The sequence below is a fragment of the Salvia splendens genome, chromosome 16, assembly GCF_004379255.2.
Source record: "Salvia splendens isolate huo1 chromosome 16, SspV2, whole genome shotgun sequence".
Taxonomy (NCBI): Eukaryota; Viridiplantae; Streptophyta; class Magnoliopsida; order Lamiales; family Lamiaceae; genus Salvia; species Salvia splendens.
Genome location: NC_056047.1, coordinates 27,427,927 through 27,451,088, shown reverse-complemented (window position 1 = coordinate 27,451,088; position 23,162 = coordinate 27,427,927). Strand labels below are relative to the sequence as shown.

General features: G+C 37.6%; 2 protein-coding genes across 2 annotated transcripts; both read right to left on the bottom strand.

Annotated features, from left to right (window-relative positions):
- Nucleotides 1–10,764: 10,764 nt before the first annotated feature.
- On the bottom strand, nt 10,765–11,244 carry LOC121770439. The gene has a single exon (XM_042167168.1). The coding sequence runs from the start codon at nt 11,242–11,244 to the stop codon at nt 10,765–10,767; it is 480 nt and encodes a 159-aa protein (XP_042023102.1).
- Nucleotides 11,245–21,212: 9,968 nt separating this feature from the next.
- Nucleotides 21,213–21,701, bottom strand: LOC121770438. The gene has a single exon (XM_042167167.1). The coding sequence runs from the start codon at nt 21,699–21,701 to the stop codon at nt 21,213–21,215; it is 489 nt and encodes a 162-aa protein (XP_042023101.1).
- Between the last annotated feature and the right edge of the window lie 1,461 nt (nt 21,702–23,162).

The window sequence follows — 23,162 nt, the reverse complement described above, 5'->3', positions numbered from 1 at the left end:
GCATAAGGGATCCTTCTCATAGCTTCTATCTCAATAGGTGTTTTGGGACACATATCCTGAGACAGGGTGATTCCATGGCTAAAAGGTAGAAAACCTTTCTTGGAATCTTGCATACTAAAGCGTTTAACTATCGTATCGATGTAAGATTATTGAGATAGGCACAACATCCTTTTCTGGCGGTTCCTAAGAACTTTAATGCCTAGGATGTGTCCAGCTTCTCCCATATCTTTCATCTCAAATTGACTTGAAAGCCAATCTCTCACGTCTGACAACATTTTCTTACTGTTTCCAATCAACAGTATGTCATCTACGTAGAGTACCATGAACACTACATTCTTACCTTTAACTTTCTTGTACACGCAGCTCTCATCTGGGCACTGCTCAAAGCCAAAAGACTTAACAGTTTGGTCAAAACACATGTTCCATGATCGGGATGCTTGCTTGAGGCCATAAATAGCCTTCTTAAGCTTCCACACCATGTGCTCTTTGCCCTTGACTACATATCCCTCGGGTTGTTCCATGTAGATGGTCTCCTCAAGACTTCCATTTAGGAAAGCTGTCTTGACGTCCATCTGCCATACCTCCCAATCCATGTAGGCTGCGATAGACAAAAGAATTCGGATTGACTTGAGCTTAGCTACTGGCGAAAAGGTCTCATCGTAATCGATACCTTCTCTCTGGGTATAACCCTTAGCTACTAGTCTTGCTTTGAAGACTTTAACTCGTCCGTCAGGTCCTCGTTTGCGTTTGTAAATCCATTTGCTCCCAATGGCAGTACAACCTTCAGGTAGGACTAACAAATCATAAACGTCTTTGTCTATCATTGATTGTAGTTCAGAATCCATTCCTTCTTTCCAGGAATGACTATCTGAATCTGCCATCGCCTCTTTAAAGTTCCATGGGTCTGATACATTGTCGTCTGGGTATAAGTCAGATGACTCACCCAAACCAATGTACCTTTCTGGTTCACGAGGAACCCTCCCACTACGACGAGGCTCTATAATTTGTGGTACAGAAGTTGATATCTCAGGTATAGATTGTACTTGTGTTATTGGTTCTTTGCTTGTGGAAACTGAAGTATCTCTTAGTTCCTCAAGAGCTACTTCACTGCTGGGCTTATGATTCATCACGTAGTCTTCTTCTAAGAACTTAGCATTTGTGCTAACAAATACCTTCTTATCTCGTAGACTATAGAATTCATAGCCTTTCGTTCCACTGGGATACCCTACAAACAAACATACCTCAGTACGAGACTCCAACTTCGTAGGATCTTTCTCCAACACGTGTGCTGGACAACCCCACACTCTGAGATGTCTTAGACTAGATTTTCGTCCAGTCCACAACTCATGTGGTGTTGTAGGTACTGATTTGGATAGTAAGTTGTTCAAGGTATAGCTTGCTGTGAGCAACGCGTGTCCCCAGAACGAAATAGGTAACTTACCATAACTCATCATTGATCGAACCATTTCTAAGAGGGTTCTATTCCTTCGTTCAGCTACGCCGTTCTGATGGGGTGTGCCAGGCACAGTCAATTGGGATTCAATTCCCGCCTCCGATAAGTAGTCCAAGAACTCACTACTAAGGTACTCGCCTCCACGGTCAGACCGTAGAGCCTTGATTGTCTTACCATGTCGCGTCTCCACAAGTGCCCTAAATTCTTTGAACTTTTCAAAAGATTCTGACTTGTGACGCATCAAATAGACATATCCAACTTTCGAGTAGTCATCAATAAAGGTGATGAAATACTGAAAGCCGCCTCTAGCTTGAGTAGTCATTGGACCACACACATCAGAATGAACGAGCTCAAGTACTTCCTTGGCCCTATTACCCTTGACCTTAAATGGTCTCTTAGTCATCTTGCCTTCCAAACATGATTCACAAGTTGTATAAGGTTCTATTTCTAGATCCTTAAGTAGACCTTGGTCTACCAACGCTTGAATCCTAGTAGGGTTAGCATGACCAAGTCTAAGGTGCCATAAGTACGTTTCGTTCATTGAAATAGAAGGAGATTTTCTTTTTCGAGAAACTTTCGATGTTGAGTTAGATTCAGTTTTAGGTTGCATATACTGTGTAGACATTATAGTGTAAAGGTTGTTTTCCATGATACCACGACAGATATAAGAACCACATTTCTTGATAATGTATGAATCATCAAATGAAATCGAATATCCATCAGAAACAAGTTTAGAAACTGAAATTAAATTTCTTCTAAACGAAGGTATCAACAAAACATTATTCAACACTAAAACTCTATCACTAGAAAAACGTAAATAAACGTCTCCCACTGCAACAGCTGCCACTCTCGTAGCATCGCCCAGCTGGATCTCGATCTCTGTTTCATTCAACTGCCTTGTTACCTGCATTAAATCAGGATCAAAACAAACATGATCAGTAGCTCCAGTATCAACCACCCATTGCTGAGTAGATACAACTGCTAAACATGATTCAACAACGAAAGCTTGGTGCATACCTGAGCCATTGGCCTTTTTAGGACAATCCGGCTTCCAATGCCCCTTTTCGCCGCATTTGAAACACTTGCCACTTTGCTTCTTGTTCGTGTTCACCCGTTTCTTTTTGCCCTTAGCTATCTTTGGTGCTACAACATTCTGGGCTTTCTTCTTCCCCTTACCTGGCTTAGAGCCTGAGGAAGACGGCCTAGAACTCATCATAGCAGCCTTTGTCTGGACCATAAGATCCTCCGCTGACTGCAACTCAGTCAACAGTTCAGCTAGGGTGTAAGCCCTCTTGTTCATCTCGAAATTGAGCTTGAACTGCTGATAGCTAGCTGGCAAACTCTGAAGGATTATAGTTACTTGGGACTCGGGATCAATGATCCCTCCCAAAACCTCAATTTGATTGAGGTGGCTCATCATCTCGAGGACATGGTCCCTCACAGATGTGCCCTCCTTCATAACCTTAGTCATGATGCTCCGAAAGGCTAAAGATTTAGCCGCTCGATTCTGAGTACCAAAAAGGTTATTTAGATTGTTCATAATCTCAGTAGTAGTGTTCATGCCTTGATGCTGATGTTGAAGTACTGTTGACATAGAAGCCAACATGTAGCACTTCGCCATCTCATTGGCTTTACGCCACTTTCTATATGTTTCTTTCACTGCTGCAGAAGCATTTGCAGCAGGTTCGGGTGGACATTCCGTAGTGAGCACATATTTGTACTCTTCGGCAGTGAGAACGATATCAAAGTTTTGTTTCCAAACGATATAGTTATGACCTTCGAGTTTGTGTTCTTTAAGAATAGCGGAAAGAGGATTGAACGACATCTTGATTTGGATTTAGCTGAGAAAATGAATAGCTTATTGTTACAAACTATGTAAGATTCTAAAGAGTAAAAACCATTAAAACAGTTTAGATTCTCACAACAGTTAAATAGAATTAAGTACGCCTCTAGGGAGGTCAAGTAAAAGATTCATATTTAACAAAATTCTGGTCACAACATCGACGAATAGTCCAGAGACCACTAAGGTGGCATGGCCGCCAAACGTTGCCTAAGCTTGTACCATTGAATATTCACCCCAAGAATTTCGTTTCCGTATTGATACTCCTTCTAAGGAAGGTCGCATGCCACAAACAAAATTCTACAGTTATCTCACAAGTTAATTTAATCTTCTGAACTCTGAAATTTCTTAGGATTAAAGCTCCCACTAAGGTGGGTCGCGATAATATTGGAAATCACGTCTAGATAAAATTGAACTTTATTTTGAGAAGTCTAACCAATGAACTAGCTATTTCTTAGGATTAAGGCTCCCACTAAGGTAGTCGCGTTAATATTAGAAACTGCTTCATACATAGACTAATTCTTTGGAGACCATATACGACATGGATCGTAATTATCGCTTAGTTATTTTTAGGTATGGTTTTTCTTTTAATTATCACTTAAGTGAATTAGGCAGAAAGTTCACTTATATTAATTTCAAATCAATAGGTAGTTCTATTAAATTCATGAAATTAAACTAAGATAATTAAATAATTTGATTAATTAATAATTAATAAATTATAAATAATTAATCAAATATTTTCTTTAATTAATATTAATCTATTATTATTAAATAATAATAATATTAATTATAATACTTATCCTTTTCCATTAGGTTTAGGAAATCTAGATATAATAGGATTTAATTGAAAAATACTTATCCAAATCATCTTAAGATATATTCTAGATAAATGAAATTTATCAATATATTATAGATAAAGATTATAATTCAAAGCTATCTATATCATGATAAGTATATATTATGGAATAATCTACATTAAATTCCAATTTATTTCTTGCATAAAAAATATGGAATCCTAGATTTATAGAATTTATTTGAATAACCAAATCTAATCTAACTAGGATATATCTAGATAGATATAATCTATCAAAATCCATAAGATATAGATTAAAAATTCAAACACATGTAAATCTTAACAAATTAATTTAATGATATTCCATATAATTAATTTTAATTTTGGATAGGAATCCAAAATTTCTAAAATTAATTTACGTCTCTGTTTATGCAAGAAATCAATTGAATAAACATAATTCCATTACTGCATAATGATATAAAATGTGCAATCCCATTATTCAAATAATGAACCCATAAATCACACAATAAATCAACTATGACAAAATGCATTATTTGACAAAAACACGTAAATGAAGAATCAGTTTCACAAAACACGAAGTCAATTTCCAAGAATAACGCGATCAGTTCATAACTAGAATTACGTAATTCAAAATTGAATCAGTCACACGATTCACGTAATCTGTTTCATGTAGCAGATTTTCTCGGGCACCACTCTAAGCCAACACAACCAGTGGTTGCCTCTGTCAGCCGCAATTTTCGGAAATCGCTGATGCACCTCTGGTCCAGATCTGGTGCACCGCTCTTGGTCGTGTAAAACACGTCCAGCAGTACGTTCCCTCCGACCATGCACCTCATCGTCGATCAGGTAGCCTTGGCGCTGCTCTCGCCCGAGAATACTCGGTCAGCAACACCAACCACCATTCGATTCTGCTATGTGCTCATATCTGCTGCAACGCGCTGCTCTCGGTTAAAAAAAAAATTTAACCAGCAGCGGTCTCCGTCAGTTTCAGATCACAGGAGTCGACTGCGCTGCTCTTGGCGTTAAGAACAGCCAGCAGCGCTTCAGCTCCCACTGATCTCTCCTCCTCGTCGACCAGCCAGCCCCGTAACATGGTCGAAACTAGTCGACCATCGGCGCTTGCTTCCTGTCGACTGAACTTGTGTGATCCGGAGCTGCCCTCAGCTTTCAGCCGGCAGCTCCCACTGTTCAGCGTGAATTCTGATCAGCTAGTTCATGGATTTTATGACTTTATGACATTGATTTCCTTGACACTAGATTGTCCAGCCCTAGGCAAGCATGCCGTAAGACACAATCCTTGCCAAATATTGAATGTTTGTAGTTCGACAATTGTAAATTCATCAAGGAATCAATTGAAACACTCAAACATGCTTCAAAAACAATAAACACGTTATTCATTCAATCAAGGCACGTAGTAAATCAAACAATCATGTTTCGATGTAAATCTTTCAATCAAACTAAATTGATTTCCGCTGCAAAACTAACAATTGGTATCAGAGCTATTACATATACAAGCATTCGAAAGATGCCTTCAGTATACTAAACTCTAACAGATCCCACGCCGGGCATCGGCCGAGGCGGTGGAAGTGGGCGAGGCGGTGGAAGTGGGCGAGGCGGTGGAGGTGGCCGAGGCAGTGTACAACCCCAGACGGGCGAGGGCGAGGAGGAAGAAGAGGAAGAGGATCTTGGCCGACATCCGTACAACAACCTCGAAACGATGGCGGAGTACAACGCCTGGATCACGGTCTCGTACGATCCCATCGTCGGGAATCAACAAACCCGGAAGTGTTTCTGGGAAAAGGTTGTCGAGGTCTACCACCAAATAAAGCCGAACCGCTCCCGCAAGCGCACACTTAAAATGATCCGCTGTCACTTTGACCGAGTCGACCGACAGGTCAAAAAATTCTGCGGCATCTACTCGACTGAAGAGGCGCGCTACCAAAGCGGCACCACGGCCACCGACATTTTGACGTCCGCTTTGCGCGCCTACTACCAGGACGAGGGACATCAATTCAGATTTGTTGATGTTTGGCAGGCCGTCAAGGACGAGGAACGATGGGCCGGCGGTTTCCGCTCCAGCTCGGGCTCAAACTCGAAGCGCACGAAGCATACGGCGAGTGGCCAATACTCGTCTAGTGCTGGTGCGTCTGGTGGTGACACTGCTGAAGGCATCAGCCAACATGATGCTGAATCCCAGGAGTTTGCGGGTACGGTCGGGGATGCAGGAGGATCCGCGAGTAGGCGCCGTCGGCCGCAAGGGACGAAGGCAGCGAAAGCGGCTAGAGCAAGGAAGGGCCGAGGCGAATCAAGCCAGCCGGCCTCAGGATCGGGCTCGCGAGGAGGCTCGGACACACTTATGGTGGCGTACATGACCGCCACAATGGCGGACACTTCCCGCTTCTCGCACTCCCAATACGCGGCCTGGTGGAACGGAATTGTGCATATGGCAGCACAACTTGGCCTTCCGACTCCCCCTCAACCTCGACCGCCTCCGGAGGATGATTAGCCCTTCCGATTAGTTTTTTTTTTTATTTTGTGTGTTTTTTTATTTTGTGTGTTTTTTTTATTTTGTGTGTTTTTTTTTGTGTTTTTTTATTTTGTGTGTTTTTTTATTTTGTTTAAATTTTAATAAAGTGTGATTGTTTAAATTGAATTGGGTTTTAAAAAAAATTATAAATTAAATTGAATGAATAGTAATTAAGAGACAGTATAGAGACAGTTAAGAGACGGAGCGTTGCAGGTTCCGTCTCTTAGTTAAGAGATGGAGGCAAAAAGGACAGTGGGGCCCTCAAATAGTGCTCAAATAGTAGTTAAGAGACGGTTTAAGAGACGGTTTAGAGACAGCGTTGTGGATGGCCTTATATTGCTAACTCAATACTTAATTGATAACTACAACTAAATAATAGAAATTAGATATTCAAATTAAGGGCCTAGATCATTAGCCCGGAATGTCAATACGATCAACAAAAAACGTCAATAAGGGTATTAATGTCAATTTATAACAAATTAGTTGTAACTAACTTTTGAAAAATATCCCATAACTTTAAAATGCATATAACTTTCTCGATTTGAATTATTTTTTCGCACAACATATATCAAATTAAAGATTATTTCATAAGGATTCTAACGAGATCTCACGTGCATATGTTTTGATGTCAAAATTTGAAAAAAGTTTCGAAAATTTTTAATTTTTTTGTACAACAGCAAATGTCAACATGATATATAAAATATGTCAATATAATAGATGTAGCAGTGTGTTAACATTCTCAAAGCATTGTGTTTACATTCTCAAAGCATTGTGTAATATTTTTAAAACACTATATTGACATTTTCATCCAAAACCCTAATTTGGTAGTTTTTTTTATCTTTTTCGATTTAGTTAATAAAAATGAAAATTACACGTGACAAATTGTAGACCACAAGTTTTCTAAAATCTTATGGTCTTAAATTAGTTGTAGTTAGCAACTAAATGATAAATTAGCAAACGATCACTCCTCATTTGCTAATTGTGTTATAAAAATGATAAAATGGTGTTAATCTTGTTGAATTTTGTAGATATCACATTAAATACAATTTCATTCAAATTAGATTTTTATTAAAATTGAAAAATATACAGATTAAAATTTGATCAAATTTTATAATTTTTCGACAATTTACTTCTGGAAATTTGACGAATAATTACCGATAGTGTATTTTCTAAAGTATATATATACCTTAAACTTTCACATGACATGAAAGTTTAAGGTTTTCAACAAAAAGGGATAATTACAGTTCAGGCTCAGAAAGTGTTACTAGGGGGTGCCCTTACAATGAGGCAGGTTCATATGATTCGAAAGAGTTAGGATCAACTGGTTATTCCTATTGTCTTTGGTCCTTACTAGCCTATGTCATTTTCCCCTAAGCATCAATGACAACCTTTCTATTTTTTTTATTTTAGTAGAAAGTGTTCTAGGCTTCTAACTCACATTTTAGAGGGCTTCACAGAAAATCTAGATTAAAGCATTTCCATCGTTCTCACAACTTCCAAACCGACTTTGGTTTATTGAAGTAGAGAATCTCACAAATCAACATGTATCTTCTCTTCAATCACTCTTACTAAGGGAATCTTGCCTTTATTTTGATTAAACCAGTTCATATCTAAAACACATAAGTTCAAAACAACTAACATATAATTCCTAACTGACACAAACTCACATAAAGCATACACTAACTACACCACTGTCCCCTCCTCCCACTTTATTTCAGCTAGTCCACAAGCGAATGTGATGAAGTGGAAAATAGGGTTGGTAGTGTCAAAACAAGAAAAACAAAACTTCTCACGCTTAGACCAAGTAGTGGGCTAAGTGGGAGAAGGCAAAACAGAATATACGCAAAACACACACATATAAAACAGGAAAATAGTGAAACTTCTCACACTTAGACCAAGAAGAGGGCTAAGTGGGAGAAAAACAAAACTACACAAAACATGCTTCATAACTGAAACTTCTCACACTTAGACCATGCAATGGGCTAAGTGGGAGAAAAACACAACGCAAACAAACATAAGCATGCAGAAGAAAACTTTCAGACCCAACCCTATCTGACGTAATTACTTATAGTAAATAAATTCAAAATTTAAAATAAATAATCCACACGTCAAGTAAATAAAACACACATTTTATAATTTCAAAAACCAACATTTATCAAGTACATATTTCAAAATATTCTAAACCGTAGTGGGACCCTCAAACCACTCTATATACTACACATTTATCTACATGCAAAAATGATGAGGAGGAGAAGGTTGCTAAAACGCGTCAGCCGCCGAACCTGATTACACGTGCAGTTCCTACGACTCACGTCAAGTAAAAACTTCACTGATATCTTATTCCTGAAAAATTATAGTGATTTATATGAGCCACAACTCAGTGTATATAAACCTTACATTTAATTCCAAGAATCAAACATATTCTTGACGAGATCAAGAACAATACATGATCTAAGCCAAAACTCGCATTTACTCAACTTTGCGTAAAGCTATTTTTCTCGTAGAACTTGTAGTACTAATTGCAAGTGATTGACATGATCTTCCTTACTTCGTGAGTAAACCAATATATCGTCGATAAAAACAATCACAAACTGATCTAGAAATGGTTGAAATACTTTGTTCATTAGTGCCATAAAAGCTACAGGTGCATTTGTCAGTCCGAAAGGCATTACCAAAAATTCATAATGGCCATACCGTGTTCAAAAAGCTGTCTTTGAAATATCCTCTTTAGCTATCTTCAACAGACGGTATCCAGATCGGAGATCTATTTTTGAAAACACTTGTGCACCCTGAAGTTGATCGAACAAATCTTCGATTCTCGGAAATGGATATTTATTCTTCACCGTCACTTGATTCAACTTTCGATAGTCTATACAAAGTCGCAATGTGCCATCTTTCTTCTTCAAAAATAATACTGGTGCTCCCCAAGGTGAAACACTGGGTCGTATAAATCCATTATCTAACAACTCTTGTAATTGTTTCTTCAACTCTTGCAACTCACATAAAGACATTCGATAAGGAGGAATCGAAATAGATGCGGTACCTGGTAGCAACTCAATTGTAAACTATGTCTCTGGATCAGGTGGCAATCCAGGTAAATCATCAGGAAAAACATCAGGAAAATCTCTAGCAACAGGAATATCTTTCACATTATCAAGAACTGTAGCACACTCTATAACATGAGCAAGGTATGCCTCACATCCACCTTGTATTAATCGAAAAGCCGATGTAGTTGAAATAAGACAAGTTGGAACAGTTTGTCGATTGCCGTAGAATATCACTGGATCTCGTCCTGGCGATTCTATCACTGCTTCTTTAGCATAACAATCTACTTTAGCTCGGTGACGTGACAACCAATCCATACCCAGGATGATATCAAACTCATGTATGAACAAGGGAATCAAATCTGCTAGCATGTCTACTGAATTAACTCGTACTATACAATCTCGGTAAACTGTGTATACTAAAATCACTTCACCCAAAGGTGTGTGTACACCTAAGCTATGTTCCAGAGGTTTAGATTCTCTATGCAAATGCGATGCTATGACAGGTGATATAAATGAATGGCTAGATCCCGGATCTATCAATGTATATATCATAGTGTCAAATAAATAAAGTTTACCGGTAATGACCTCTGGTGCTCTAGATGCCTCATCTTGGGTTAAAACAAATACACGAGCATGTCCCTGAAGTGTAGATCCATGTTCCTCTGACTGTTCTCGTCCTCTACCCATAGGAGCATTCATAGTGTGTCCTCTACCACGACCACGACCACTGCAGGTTGAAGATTTTGTACTGTGTGTTGCGTCATTGCTCTACCACTGGAGATGCTATCAAGTCGTGAGGGTCACTCCTTATAGTAATGCCCTTGTTGCCGCAGTAAAAACAACTTTATGTAATAGCTCGACACTCCCCTACATGTGGTCGTCCACAGTGCACGCACAAAGGTCGTGTATATGTTGTCATGCCGAATCCCTGTGCCCATTTAGCATTAAAAGATGGTATACGTCCACCTCCCGAGTAGATGGATCCCCTCTACTGAAACTAGATGTCGTTGAAAAAGAGCCTTGTCGTCTTGGAAATCTAGGACTCGACTCACTACCATACTGTGGTGGTCCTCTATGTTATCTCTAAACTCGAATAGCAGCTGCACGCAAATCACTATAAGAATGAAGGTCTGAAGGTGTGATCTTGCTCCTTATCTCGTATATCAACCCCTCTTCGAAACGTCTGCACTTATCTTGTTTTGTAGGCAACATTGCAGATGCATATCGAGAAAGCTGAGTAAATTTCACTTCATAGTCAGCAACTGACATATCTGCCTGCTTAAGGGACAAAAACTCCCTCTGCTTCTCATCACGATAAACTGCTGGCATATATTTGTCACTGAATTCTCTAAGAAAGTCATCACAACTGAGTACTGGAGGTTGTATCATAGCGTGTGGGACTGTCTCCCACCAATTGTAAGCATCACCTTGAAGAAGAGACACTGCATAATCAAAACGTTCTTCTAGAATACAACCCATCTGATTAAAGACACGCTCTGTCCTATTCGGCCATATCTCAGCCTCAGCTGGATCAATAAACCCATAAAAGTCAACAACTCCCATTTTTCGGAGTTCTTTAAAGTTTCTACCTCATTGCTTCATTATTGGCCCTTGTACTTCCTGTTCAACCAACCTAGGTATATAATGATTATCCCCAGATGATGCAGCACGTATATGAGATCCTTGAACAGTTAATGAATGATGCAAGGCGGCTGACCCTTCTTTCCTCGGTGATCCTTGATCAGGAATATCCATGTTCCTGATACATAAATGCAATGCAACTTATAACCAAAACTTATCATATGATATGCATGAATGCTATGTCCCAGCGGGATTCTATCCCCGCTCTGATCTCACCGGGATACTAGGACTTAACTAAAGGAGACAGAAAAATCAATCTTACAGAGGAGAGTTAAAGGAGAAAAATCGCCCACTTCTTAGTAGGAGAGGGGGATGAAAATTTTAGGAAAAATAAAGTCTGTTTTCTGTCTCATTTATTCTCCTATTTATATTAAGTTCCTTTTGGGCTCAGACAAGGATCTATAGAAGGTTTTGGATGTGGGCTCCTCCAATTAGCTTTTTACTAATTAAATTGAACCCACAATTTAATACAAGCTTTAATTGGAATATTACGAGCAGCCACTAAAGAAGTAATATTGAACTCCCCATCCAAATATGAAATTACAAGTAATCCGGGTTTTCGTTTTAACTTTTATTTCCTGCGGTTACGATATAAATGTCCATTAATTAACTACTTATTTATTCCAAGAGTGAACTTAACATGAAACTCTTATTTATCATTCATAGAGTAATCAAATTCCAACTAGCTATGTTCTTAGTAATAAAACCTTGTTTCGCGCTCCTCTTGAGAACATTATCAAACGAGACTCACCTCGCGCACGATTCAACATAATAGCAATTCTAGCACCGCTAAATATTAATCACCATTGTTGCTAGATATTAATCACCACTGTCCAATATATGAAGATTATTGGGTTGCGAAAAACCCGCACCATTTGATAAGTCAAAGCAGTGCATAATCAATACTGTATGCTCAATGCTAACATACATTGATTAAGAAATAAACATTTATCAAGACCTCGTCTTTCAGTAGACTCGTCTCGCTGTTAGATCCATTCAATGCTTTACCACACCAATGTCATCATATTTCAGTAAGGCTTAGAAATATGCACACTGACATTGCAACACGTCGCCCACAACCGGTCTACTAAAACAAAGACTTAGACTTTGTTAAGTTACTTATACATTTAAACATGCAATAAACATCCATTAAATGTAAAACATAACAACATTATGACAAAAATAATCTGTTTTATTCCTTGGAAAATAAAATAAGAGTTTTACAGTATTTAATCACTTGAAAGGTGATTTCTAGTATACAAACTCTAACAATCTACCACTTATACTCAAAACACTTCCGAGAATACAAAATAAATGTGCTAATGTCTAATTCTCCCACTTATACTGACCGCTAATGCCTTCGTGAAAGGATCTGTCAGGATATTCTCTGACTCAATCTTGACCACTTGTATGTCTCCTATCTGCACTATATCTCTAATGGCTTTAAATGAACTTCAATGGGGCAACGATGATTATTATGCTCTAATGACCAAAATGATCCTGTCATCAATTCCATTAAATTACAGATATCACAAAATGCATGTGTGTGAGGAAATTTCAGTTCAGAAGGTTTGCTTATTGGCCAATTAAACACACATATTAGAGCGATCTTATGAAATAAGCTTTTAAGATATGACGACTACTACGATATTATATCAACCAAAATGTTCCTATCTTTGAGCTATTACCTAACAGAGATCGTATTATGAAAGTTTGTAGGTCATTTGGATTGCAATGGTTAACTTTTTTTTTCTACACTCCGTAGAGTGTATACACACACTGCATAAGAAATACAGACAAATATACACAAACTACACATGTTATACATAATACATACACTTTACACACAAAATATAAACAATGCATAAAATACACACACTACACAAGTAATACACAAACCACAAAATGTTGCACACACATTGCTATACAAAAAACATATACGCTCACTTTAGACCAAAAAATGACCAAGTATATATACACATAGTACAAACAATCACATAATATACATACACTGCCACATACACTGCACACAACACACACTATACTCAAAATACAAACATTGCATACACTACACATACACAATCCACAAAATACACACAGTACACAAAATGTCTACACTATACACAATATAAACAATGCACTATACACACACTACATACATACTAAACGAATTATACATAAAATCACACACTATAAAAAAATACACATTTAGATTACTACACATAAAATATCTACTCTATACACAATACAAACACCGCACTATACACACGTTATACAAAAAAATACACACACTACACACATACTAAACACATTACTCGCAAAATCACACACTTTAAAAAAACACATTGCACATATTTTTCCTATACTAAACAAAAAAAATAACAAAACATAGATAATATACACCCTACAAAATACACACATTGGTTACATTTATCCTATGCTAAACAAAAAAATCACAAAATATAGATAATATACACACTACTTGCACAATACGCACTCATTGCACATGCTACACAAACTACACACAATATACACACACAAGGTACACAATGCAGATGTGTATACACATAATACAAGCACTACAAACACCATGCAAAATACAAACACACTCCATATAGACTGTACACACACTACACCAAAAATACGCATAACTATGCACAAACTACACACATAATACATAATACATACACTTTACACAAAAAATACATAAAATGCACAAAATACACACGATACACAAAATACACACAAAATATTCACAATGCACACATACACACAGAACACACGCTACATAGTCTACTTATGTTGCACACAATACACAAAAAATACATACACTGCGCTACACACTCAATACACAAAATACATACAACTAATACACAAGCCACAAATGTTGCGCACACATTGTACACTGTACACAAAAAACAACCAAGTATACATATACGTATAATACAAACACTCACATAATATACATACACAGCACACGCACACATACTACAAAACAATGCCCTGAGTTAAACACATTATACAAAAAATACACACTATGCACACTCCACACTATATATACACTTTACGCACTACATACTCTACATTACACACTCCCGCTTTAAACATAAAATACCCACTATACACACATAACAAGCTACACACATAACACACACGCAGAGACTGATACTATACACTACAAACTCACAAGCTTCACACACACTATACAAATACACATACTAGGAAAAGAAAAGAAAATATAAACAAAATACACAAAGGTGGGAAAAATACATACAATACAAACTGCACACTATACATATACACATACTATGAAAAGAAAATAAAATATAAACAGAATACACAAAGATAGGAAAAATACATACAATACAAACTGCACACTTTACAAACACATACACTATAAGTAGGGAAAATACACGCAAAACACATTATGCACATACTATACACATATACACAAAAAATACATACACTGCGCTACACACACTCAATACGCAAAATAAACACACATACACAAACCATAAATATACATTGCTATCAGTGTTGTTAGGGTCGCGGGGCGCACCGGGTCGATGGGGTGAAAATTTGGGTCGCGGGTCGACGAGTCGACGGGGTCGAGAGACCCACAAAGCTAGGTTAATTTTTTTCCTTTTAATATTAAATAAAATAAATATATTGCTCTAATGTTTATAATATATCAAATAATATAAATGTAGACGCAATTCATGTGAATAGAGATAAAATGGAAAATAGAAATGATCAAAATATCAAAACAATTCATAAGTCATAACACAATAAATAATTGAAACCATTATATGAAGGGTGGCAGAAACAGATCTTTGAATTGTTTATTTGTTTAGGAGTGAAGAGGCCGAATTCTAAAGTGTAGAAAGTAGGTTTGAAAAGTTTGATGTGGTGCATGCATATATATAGAGAATTGTGATTGAGAGAGTCAGAAAACGTGTGAGAGATTTGAGAAAATCAGAGATAGCATGTGTTTAGGGCGACCCAGGCGACTCACTCGACCCAGGCGACCCACTCGACCCAGCCGACCCAGCGGCAACCCTGTATCTCGATCGACCCACCCATGTTGGGGCGGTGATGGTCTCGACCCAGGCGACCCGGGCGACCCGAGCGACCCGAACGACATTTTGACAACACTGATTGCTATAGAAAGAATACACACTTTACATTACACACATTCACTTTAATCACAAAATGCACACAATACACACCATACACAAAACATACACACACCACGCTGCTGCACACATTGTTATTATACACTACAAACTTCACTAGTTGCACACACAGTATACAAACGCACATACTATAAAAAGAAAACACGGAGTATATACACAAAACACACACATATAGGGTAAATTAATACATACACTACATACTGCACACAATATACTAACATATACACTGTAAGAAAAAAACACAAAGTAAACAAAAAATACATTCATGTAAGGAAAATACACACATGTAAGGAAATTACACACTATTACACATATTACACAATAAACACACAACGCCTACACTACACACATTACACTAAACACTAGACACAAAATACACACGCACATACATATACACAAAATACACGCTTTGCAAAAGCATAACATACCATTCACATATATACACACACTATATATAAACATTGCGCTACACATACACAATATGCATAGTACACAAAATATGTACACTCTATACACAATATAAACACTGCATTGTACACACACTACTTACATACTATACACATTATACACAAAATCACACACTATAAAAAAAATACACATTTAGCTTACTACACATAAAATATCTACTCTATACACAATATAAACATCGCACTATAAACACACTATACACATACTAAACACAGTGCACGCAAAATCACATACTAAACTGATCCACTTGCAAAACGGAACTAAAATCTACTTGATCAACTCATACTGCAACTTCCTGAAATGGCCAAACAGAATAAAGCGAATGACTATCAGTCTACTGCAAAACGTACGATAAAGTAAAACTTTTCTAACAACTTCATCTTCTTCTCGACATCAAAAGAAAACAGAGTATAATCTGATCTGAACATTTCCAAACACTCGTGAACTAACAACAAACTTAACTTAATAAACTTATAACTTCAGATCTAGGCTAAGGAATTAAACTACATCTACGTAAATAACTACTCAACCATAATCATGCAGAAATCACAAATCATCCTAGATCTATTCTACGATGCTACGAACAACCATATCTAAACAACTTATCCATAATTTTATTCGCAATCCAGCAGAAATAGTAAGTTAAAACTCAGATCCAACAGATTTAACAGTAGTAAAAACACTCAGCTAAGCCATGTAACATAAATCGAAACTCAAAGGTGAATCAGAAAATTTATGCATGGTAAACAGAGCATGTCAACATGAGCAAAAATCATAACACTAAATTTACTGAATTGAAAACATCCAGAGTCTGCAACCAAACACAACGTAAACCAAAAGAAAACAAACTAAGACAGATATTATTTCATCGTCCCTTCTCGGAACGGAATTACAGAACTAAAATGACGAAAGTGCGAAAACTAACACCCAACCATTGCTAAACTAAAACTAAACTAAAAACCAAGTGTGCATGTGACGGAAATCAGGAGTTTGGACTGTTGGGAGCCCCCATTTCACCCTAGAAGAGAGCTGGAATCTAAGTGAGTGCTAAGAGATGGAAGCTGCCTCCTTCATCCTTCTCTATTTCCATTTATAGGAAGGCGTGAGGTCTTCATCCCTAGGGCAATTGCCCTTCGAAAAGTCTTTCTTACCCCTGGCCCTTTGGGTCTTTCTTGTGTGACGCTCAATCTTCTAGTCTGTTGCTCCTACCCCATGTCATGTAGTCTGACTTGAACCATTTGCGCAGCAAATTGACTCTTTCTCCTTGATCCGTTCGTCCGCCCAACTGATTCACTTGTTTTCTGAATATGGCGGACTTTCACACACACTTGGCTCACAATTAGACGTTAGATCACAGAATTGAGTGTAGTTTTATCACAGAACACATGCATGAAACGAGCTTCATCAAACTGCTCACACTTAAACCATACTTGTCCTCAAGTATGAAGGAAAAAAAAGAATAGAGGCAAGTTTCAAAGCATGGTTCTTATTCAAAAACATTATAAAACAGAAGTAAGCATGTAAAAAATCTTGGAAAGGAAAAACACATAAGTAAAAGAAACACATTGTTAAGTAAAAGGAGAAAAATGAACTGGTTTATATTTTTGGCAAATGTCCCTACAAGCTTAAGGTCAATCCAATTGTCTACAGCCTCAGATTCCTTTCCCTCCCCCCTTCTACCTAATCATGCTTGTCCGTTTGTCAAGATAGCTTCTATCCTTTTCAACTGTTGGATTCACTCAGTCACTCAATCCTGACCATAATTGTTAGGACTAATCTCTCATTCATTTTGTCATACCATTGATGCTTGAGTTCTATTGACAGGGACTAGTTCCTTAAGGTCTTTTCTTTGGTTGTAATGGGGTCAGGGTTAGTAATGTGCATAGGTGAGAGCCTAAGGGTTCTAAGTTCAAGAAGTGTAATCAAAATACTTATGAAGGACATGTGAACTTAGAGATAAAAACTAGGACAACCTCCCTGTGTACAAATTGAAACTTTCCCAAACCTGAAGACATCTTTGGCAATTTTGGCCTTATTTACTGGCTATCCTCTACTGGGTCAGGTTACAAATTTCCCTACCCATTTTTTCTAACTTTTTTTCCCTTTTTTTTTCTTTTTTTTGGGTCAGGTTACACACTTTTCCTGCCCATTTTATAACTTTTTTTCTCTCTCTTTTTTTTACCGAGTCAGGTTACTATGTTTCTGCCCGTTTCCTTTCTAAATTTCTACTTTATATTCTCCTATTTCACAGCCTATCTCCTATCCCAAATTGTGAGTTGCCACAGTCTATCCCTTTGTCACATGACATGAAAATTTAAGGTTTTCAACAAAAAGGGATAATTACAGTTCAGGCTCAGAAAGTGTTACTAGGGGGTGCCCTTACAATGAGGCAGGTTCATATGATTCGAAAGAGTTAGGATCAACTGGTTATTCCTATTGTCTTTGGTCCTTACTAGCCTATGTCATTTTCCCCTAAGCATCAATGACAACCTTTCTATTTTTTTTATTTTAGTAGAAAGTGTTCTAGGCTTCTAACTCACATTTTAGAGGGCTTCACAGAAAATCTAGATTAAAGCATTTCCATCGTTCTCACATCTTCCAAACCGACTTTGGTTTATTGAAGTAGAGAATCTCACAAATCAACATGTATCTTCTCTTCAATCACTCTTACTAAGGGAATCTTGCCTTTATTTTGATTAAACCAGTTCATATCTAAAACACATAAGTTCAAAACAACTAACATATAATTCCTAACTGACACAAACTCACATAAAGCATACACTAACTACACCACTGTCCCCTCCTCCCACTTTATTTCAGCTAGTCCACAAGCGAATGTGATGAAGTGGAAAATAGGGTTGGTAGTGTCAAAACAAGAAAAACAAAACTTCTCACGCTTAGACCAAGTAGTGGGCTAAGTGGGAGAAGGCAAAACAGAATATACGCAAAACACACACATATAAAACAGGAAAATAGTGAAACTTCTCACACTTAGACCAAGAAGAGGGCTAAGTGGGAGAAAAACAAAACTACACAAAACATGCTTCATAACTGAAACTTCTCACACTTAGACCATGCAATGGGCTAAGTGGGAGAAAAACACAACGCAAACAAACATAAGCATGCAGAAGAAAACTTTCAGACCCAACCCTATCTGACGTAATTACTTATAGTAAATAAATTCAAAATTTAAAATAAATAATCCACACGTCAAGTAAATAAAACACACATTATATAATTTCAAAAACCAACATTTATCAAGTACATATTTCAAAATATTCTAAACCGTAGTGGGACCCTCAAACCACTCTATATACTACACATTTATCTACATGCAAAAATGATGAGGAGGAGAAGGTTGCTAAAACGCGTCAGCCGCCGAACCTGATTACACGTGCAGTTCCTACGACTCACGTCAAGTAAAAACTTCACTGATATCTTATTCCTGAAAAATTATAGTGATTTATATGAGCCACAACTCAGTGTATATAAACCTTACATTTAATTCCAAGAATCAAACATATTCTTGACGAGATCAAGAACAATACATGATCTAAGCCAAAACTCGCATTTACTCAACTTTGCGTAAAGCTATTTTTCTCGTAGAACTTGTAGTACTAATTGCAAGTGATTGACATGATCTTCCTTACTTCGTGAGTAAACCAATATATCGTCGATAAAAACAATCACAAACTGATCTAGAAATGGTTGAAATACTTTGTTCATTAGTGCCATAAAAGCTACAGGTGCATTTGTCAGTCCGAAAGGCATTACCAAAAATTCATAATGGCCATACCGTGTTCAAAAAGCTGTCTTTGAAATATCCTCTTTAGCTATCTTCAACAGACGGTATCCAGATCGGAGATCTATTTTTGAAAACACTTGTGCACCCTGAAGTTGATCGAACAAATCTTCGATTCTCGGAAATGGATATTTATTCTTCACCGTCACTTGATTCAACTTTCGATAGTCTATACAAAGTCGCAATGTGCCATCTTTCTTCTTCAAAAATAATACTGGTGCTCCCCAAGGTGAAACACTGGGTCGTATAAATCCATTATCTAACAACTCTTGTAATTGTTTCTTCAACTCTTGCAACTCACATAAAGACATTCGATAAGGAGGAATCGAAATAGATGCGGTACCTGGTAGCAACTCAATTGTAAACTATGTCTCTGGATCAGGTGGCAATCCAGGTAAATCATCAGGAAAAACATCAGGAAAATCTCTAGCAACAGGAATATCTTTCACATTATCAAGAACTGTAGCACACTCTATAACATGAGCAAGGTATGCCTCACATCCACCTTGTATTAATCGAAAAGCCGATGTAGTTGAAATAAGACAAGTTGGAACAGTTTGTCGATTGCCGTAGAATATCACTGGATCTCGTCCTGGCGATTCTATCACTGCTTCTTTAGCATAACAATCTACTTTAGCTCGGTGACGTGACAACCAATCCATACCCAGGATGATATCAAACTCATGTATGAACAAGGGAATCAAATCTGCTAGCATGTCTACTGAATTAACTCGTACTATACAATCTCGGTAAACTGTGTATACTAAAATCACTTCACCCAAAGGTGTGTGTACACCTAAGCTATGTTCCAGAGGTTTAGATTCTCTATGCAAATGCGATGCTATGACAGGTGATATAAATGAATGGCTAGATCCCGGATCTATCAATGTATATATCATAGTGTCAAATAAATAAAGTTTACCGGTAATGACCTCTGGTGCTCTAGATGCCTCATCTTGGGTTAAAACAAATACACGAGCATGTCCCTGAAGTGTAGATCCATGTTCCTCTGACTGTTCTCGTCCTCTACCCATAGGAGCATTCATAGTGTGTCCTCTACCACGACCACGACCACTGCAGGTTGAAGATTTTGTACTGTGTGTTGCGTCATTGCTCTACCACTGGAGATGCTATCAAGTCGTGAGGGTCACTCCTTATAGTAATGCCCTTGTTGCCGCAGTAAAAACAACTTTATGTAATAGCTCGACACTCCCCTACATGTGGTCGTCCACAGTGCACGCACAAAGGTCGTGTATATGTTGTCATGCCGAATCCCTGTGCCCATTTAGCATTAAAAGATGGTATACGTCCACCTCCCGAGTAGATGGATCCCCTCTACTGAAACTAGATGTCGTTGAAAAAGAGCCTTGTCGTCTTGGAAATCTAGGACTCGACTCACTACCATACTGTGGTGGTCCTCTATGTTATCTCTCAACTCGAATAGCAGCTGCACGCAAATCACTATAACAATGAAGGTCTGAAGGTGTGATCTTGCTCCTTATCTCGTATATCAACCCCTCTTCGAAACGTCTGCACTTATCTTGTTTTGTAGGCAACATTGCAGATGCATATCGAGAAAGCTGAGTAAATTTCACTTCATAGTCAGCAACTAAACCCATATCTGCCTGCTTAAGGGACAAAAACTCCCTCTGCTTCTCATCACGATAAACTGCTGGCATATATTTGTCACTGAATTCTCTAAGAAAGTCATCACAACTGAGTACTGGAGGTTGTATCATAGCGTGTGGGACTGTCTCCCACCAATTGTAAGCATCACCTTGAAGAAGAGACACTGCATAATCAAAACGTTCTTCTAGAATACAACCCATCTGATTAAAGACACGCTCTGTCCTATTCAGCCATATCTCAGCCTCAGCTGGATCAATAAACCCATAAAAGTCAACAACTCCCATTTTTCGGAGTTCTTTAAAGTTTCTACCTCATTGCTTCATTATTGGCCCTTGTACTTCATGTTCAACCAACCTAGGTATATATTGATTATCCCCAGATGATGCAGCACGTATATGAGATCCTTGAACAGTTAATGAATTATGCAAGGCGGCTGACCCTTCTTTCCTCGGTGATCCTTGATCAGGAATATCCATGTTCCTGATACATAAATGCAATGCAACTTATAACCAAAACTTATCATATGATATGCATGAATGCTATGTCCCAGCGGGATTCTATCCCCGCTCTGATCTCACCGGGATACTAGGACTTAACTAAAGGAAACAGAAAAATCAATCTCACAGAGGAGAGTTAAAGGAGAAAAATTGCCCACTTCTTAGTAGGAGAGGGGGATGAAAATTTTAGGAAAAATAAAGTCTGTTTTCTGTCTCATTTATTCTCCTATTTATATTAAGTTCCTTTTGGGCTCAGACAAGGATCTATAGAAGGTTTTGGATGTGGGCTCCTCCAATTAGCTTTTTACTAATTAAATTGAACCACAATTTAATACAAGCTTTAATTGGAATATTACGAGCAGCCACTAAAGAAGTAATATTGAACTCCCCATCCAAATATGAAATTACAAGTAATCCGGGTTTTCGTTTTAACTTTTATTTCTCGCGGTTACGATATAAATGTCCATTAATTAACTACTTATTTATTCCAAGAGTAGACTTAACATGAAACTCTTATTTATCATTCATAGAGTAATCAAATTCCAACTACATATGTTCTTAGTAATAAAACCTTGTTTCGCGCTTCTCTTGAGAACATTATCAAACGAGACTCACCTCGCGCACGATTCAACATAATAGCAATTCTAGCACCGCTAAATATTAATCACCATTGTTGCTAGATATTAATCACCACTGTCCAATATATCAAGATTATTGGGTTGCGAAAAACCCGCACCATTTGATAAGTCAAAGCAGTGCATAATCAATACTGTATGCTCAATGCTAACATACATTGATTAAGAAATAAACATTTATCAAGACCTCGTCTTTCAGTAGACTCGTCTCGCTGTTAGATCCATTCAATGCTTTACCACACCAATGTCATCATATTTCAGTAAGGCTTAGAAATATGCACACTGACATTGCAACACGTCGCCCACAACCGGTCTACTAAAACAAAGACTTAGACTTTGTTAAGTTACTTATACATTTAAACATGCAATAAACATTCATTAAATGTAAAACATAACAACATTATGACAAAAATAATCTGTTTTATTCCTTGGAAAATAAAATAAGAGTTTTACAGTATTTAATCACTTGAAAGGTGATTTCTAGTATACAAACTCTAACAATCTACCACTTATACTCAAAACACTTCCGAGAATACAAAATAAATGTGCTAATGTCTAATTCTCCCACTTATACTGACCGCTAATGCCTTCGTGAAAGGATCTGTCAGGATAT

Coding starts and splice junctions, on each gene's coding strand:
- LOC121770439 (XM_042167168.1), bottom strand. CDS start 11,244: ATGGGAGTTGTTGACTTTTATGGGTTTATTGATCCAGCTGAGGCTGAG.
- LOC121770438 (XM_042167167.1), bottom strand. CDS start 21,701: ATGGGAGTTGTTGACTTTTATGGGTTTATTGATCCAGCTGAGGCTGAG.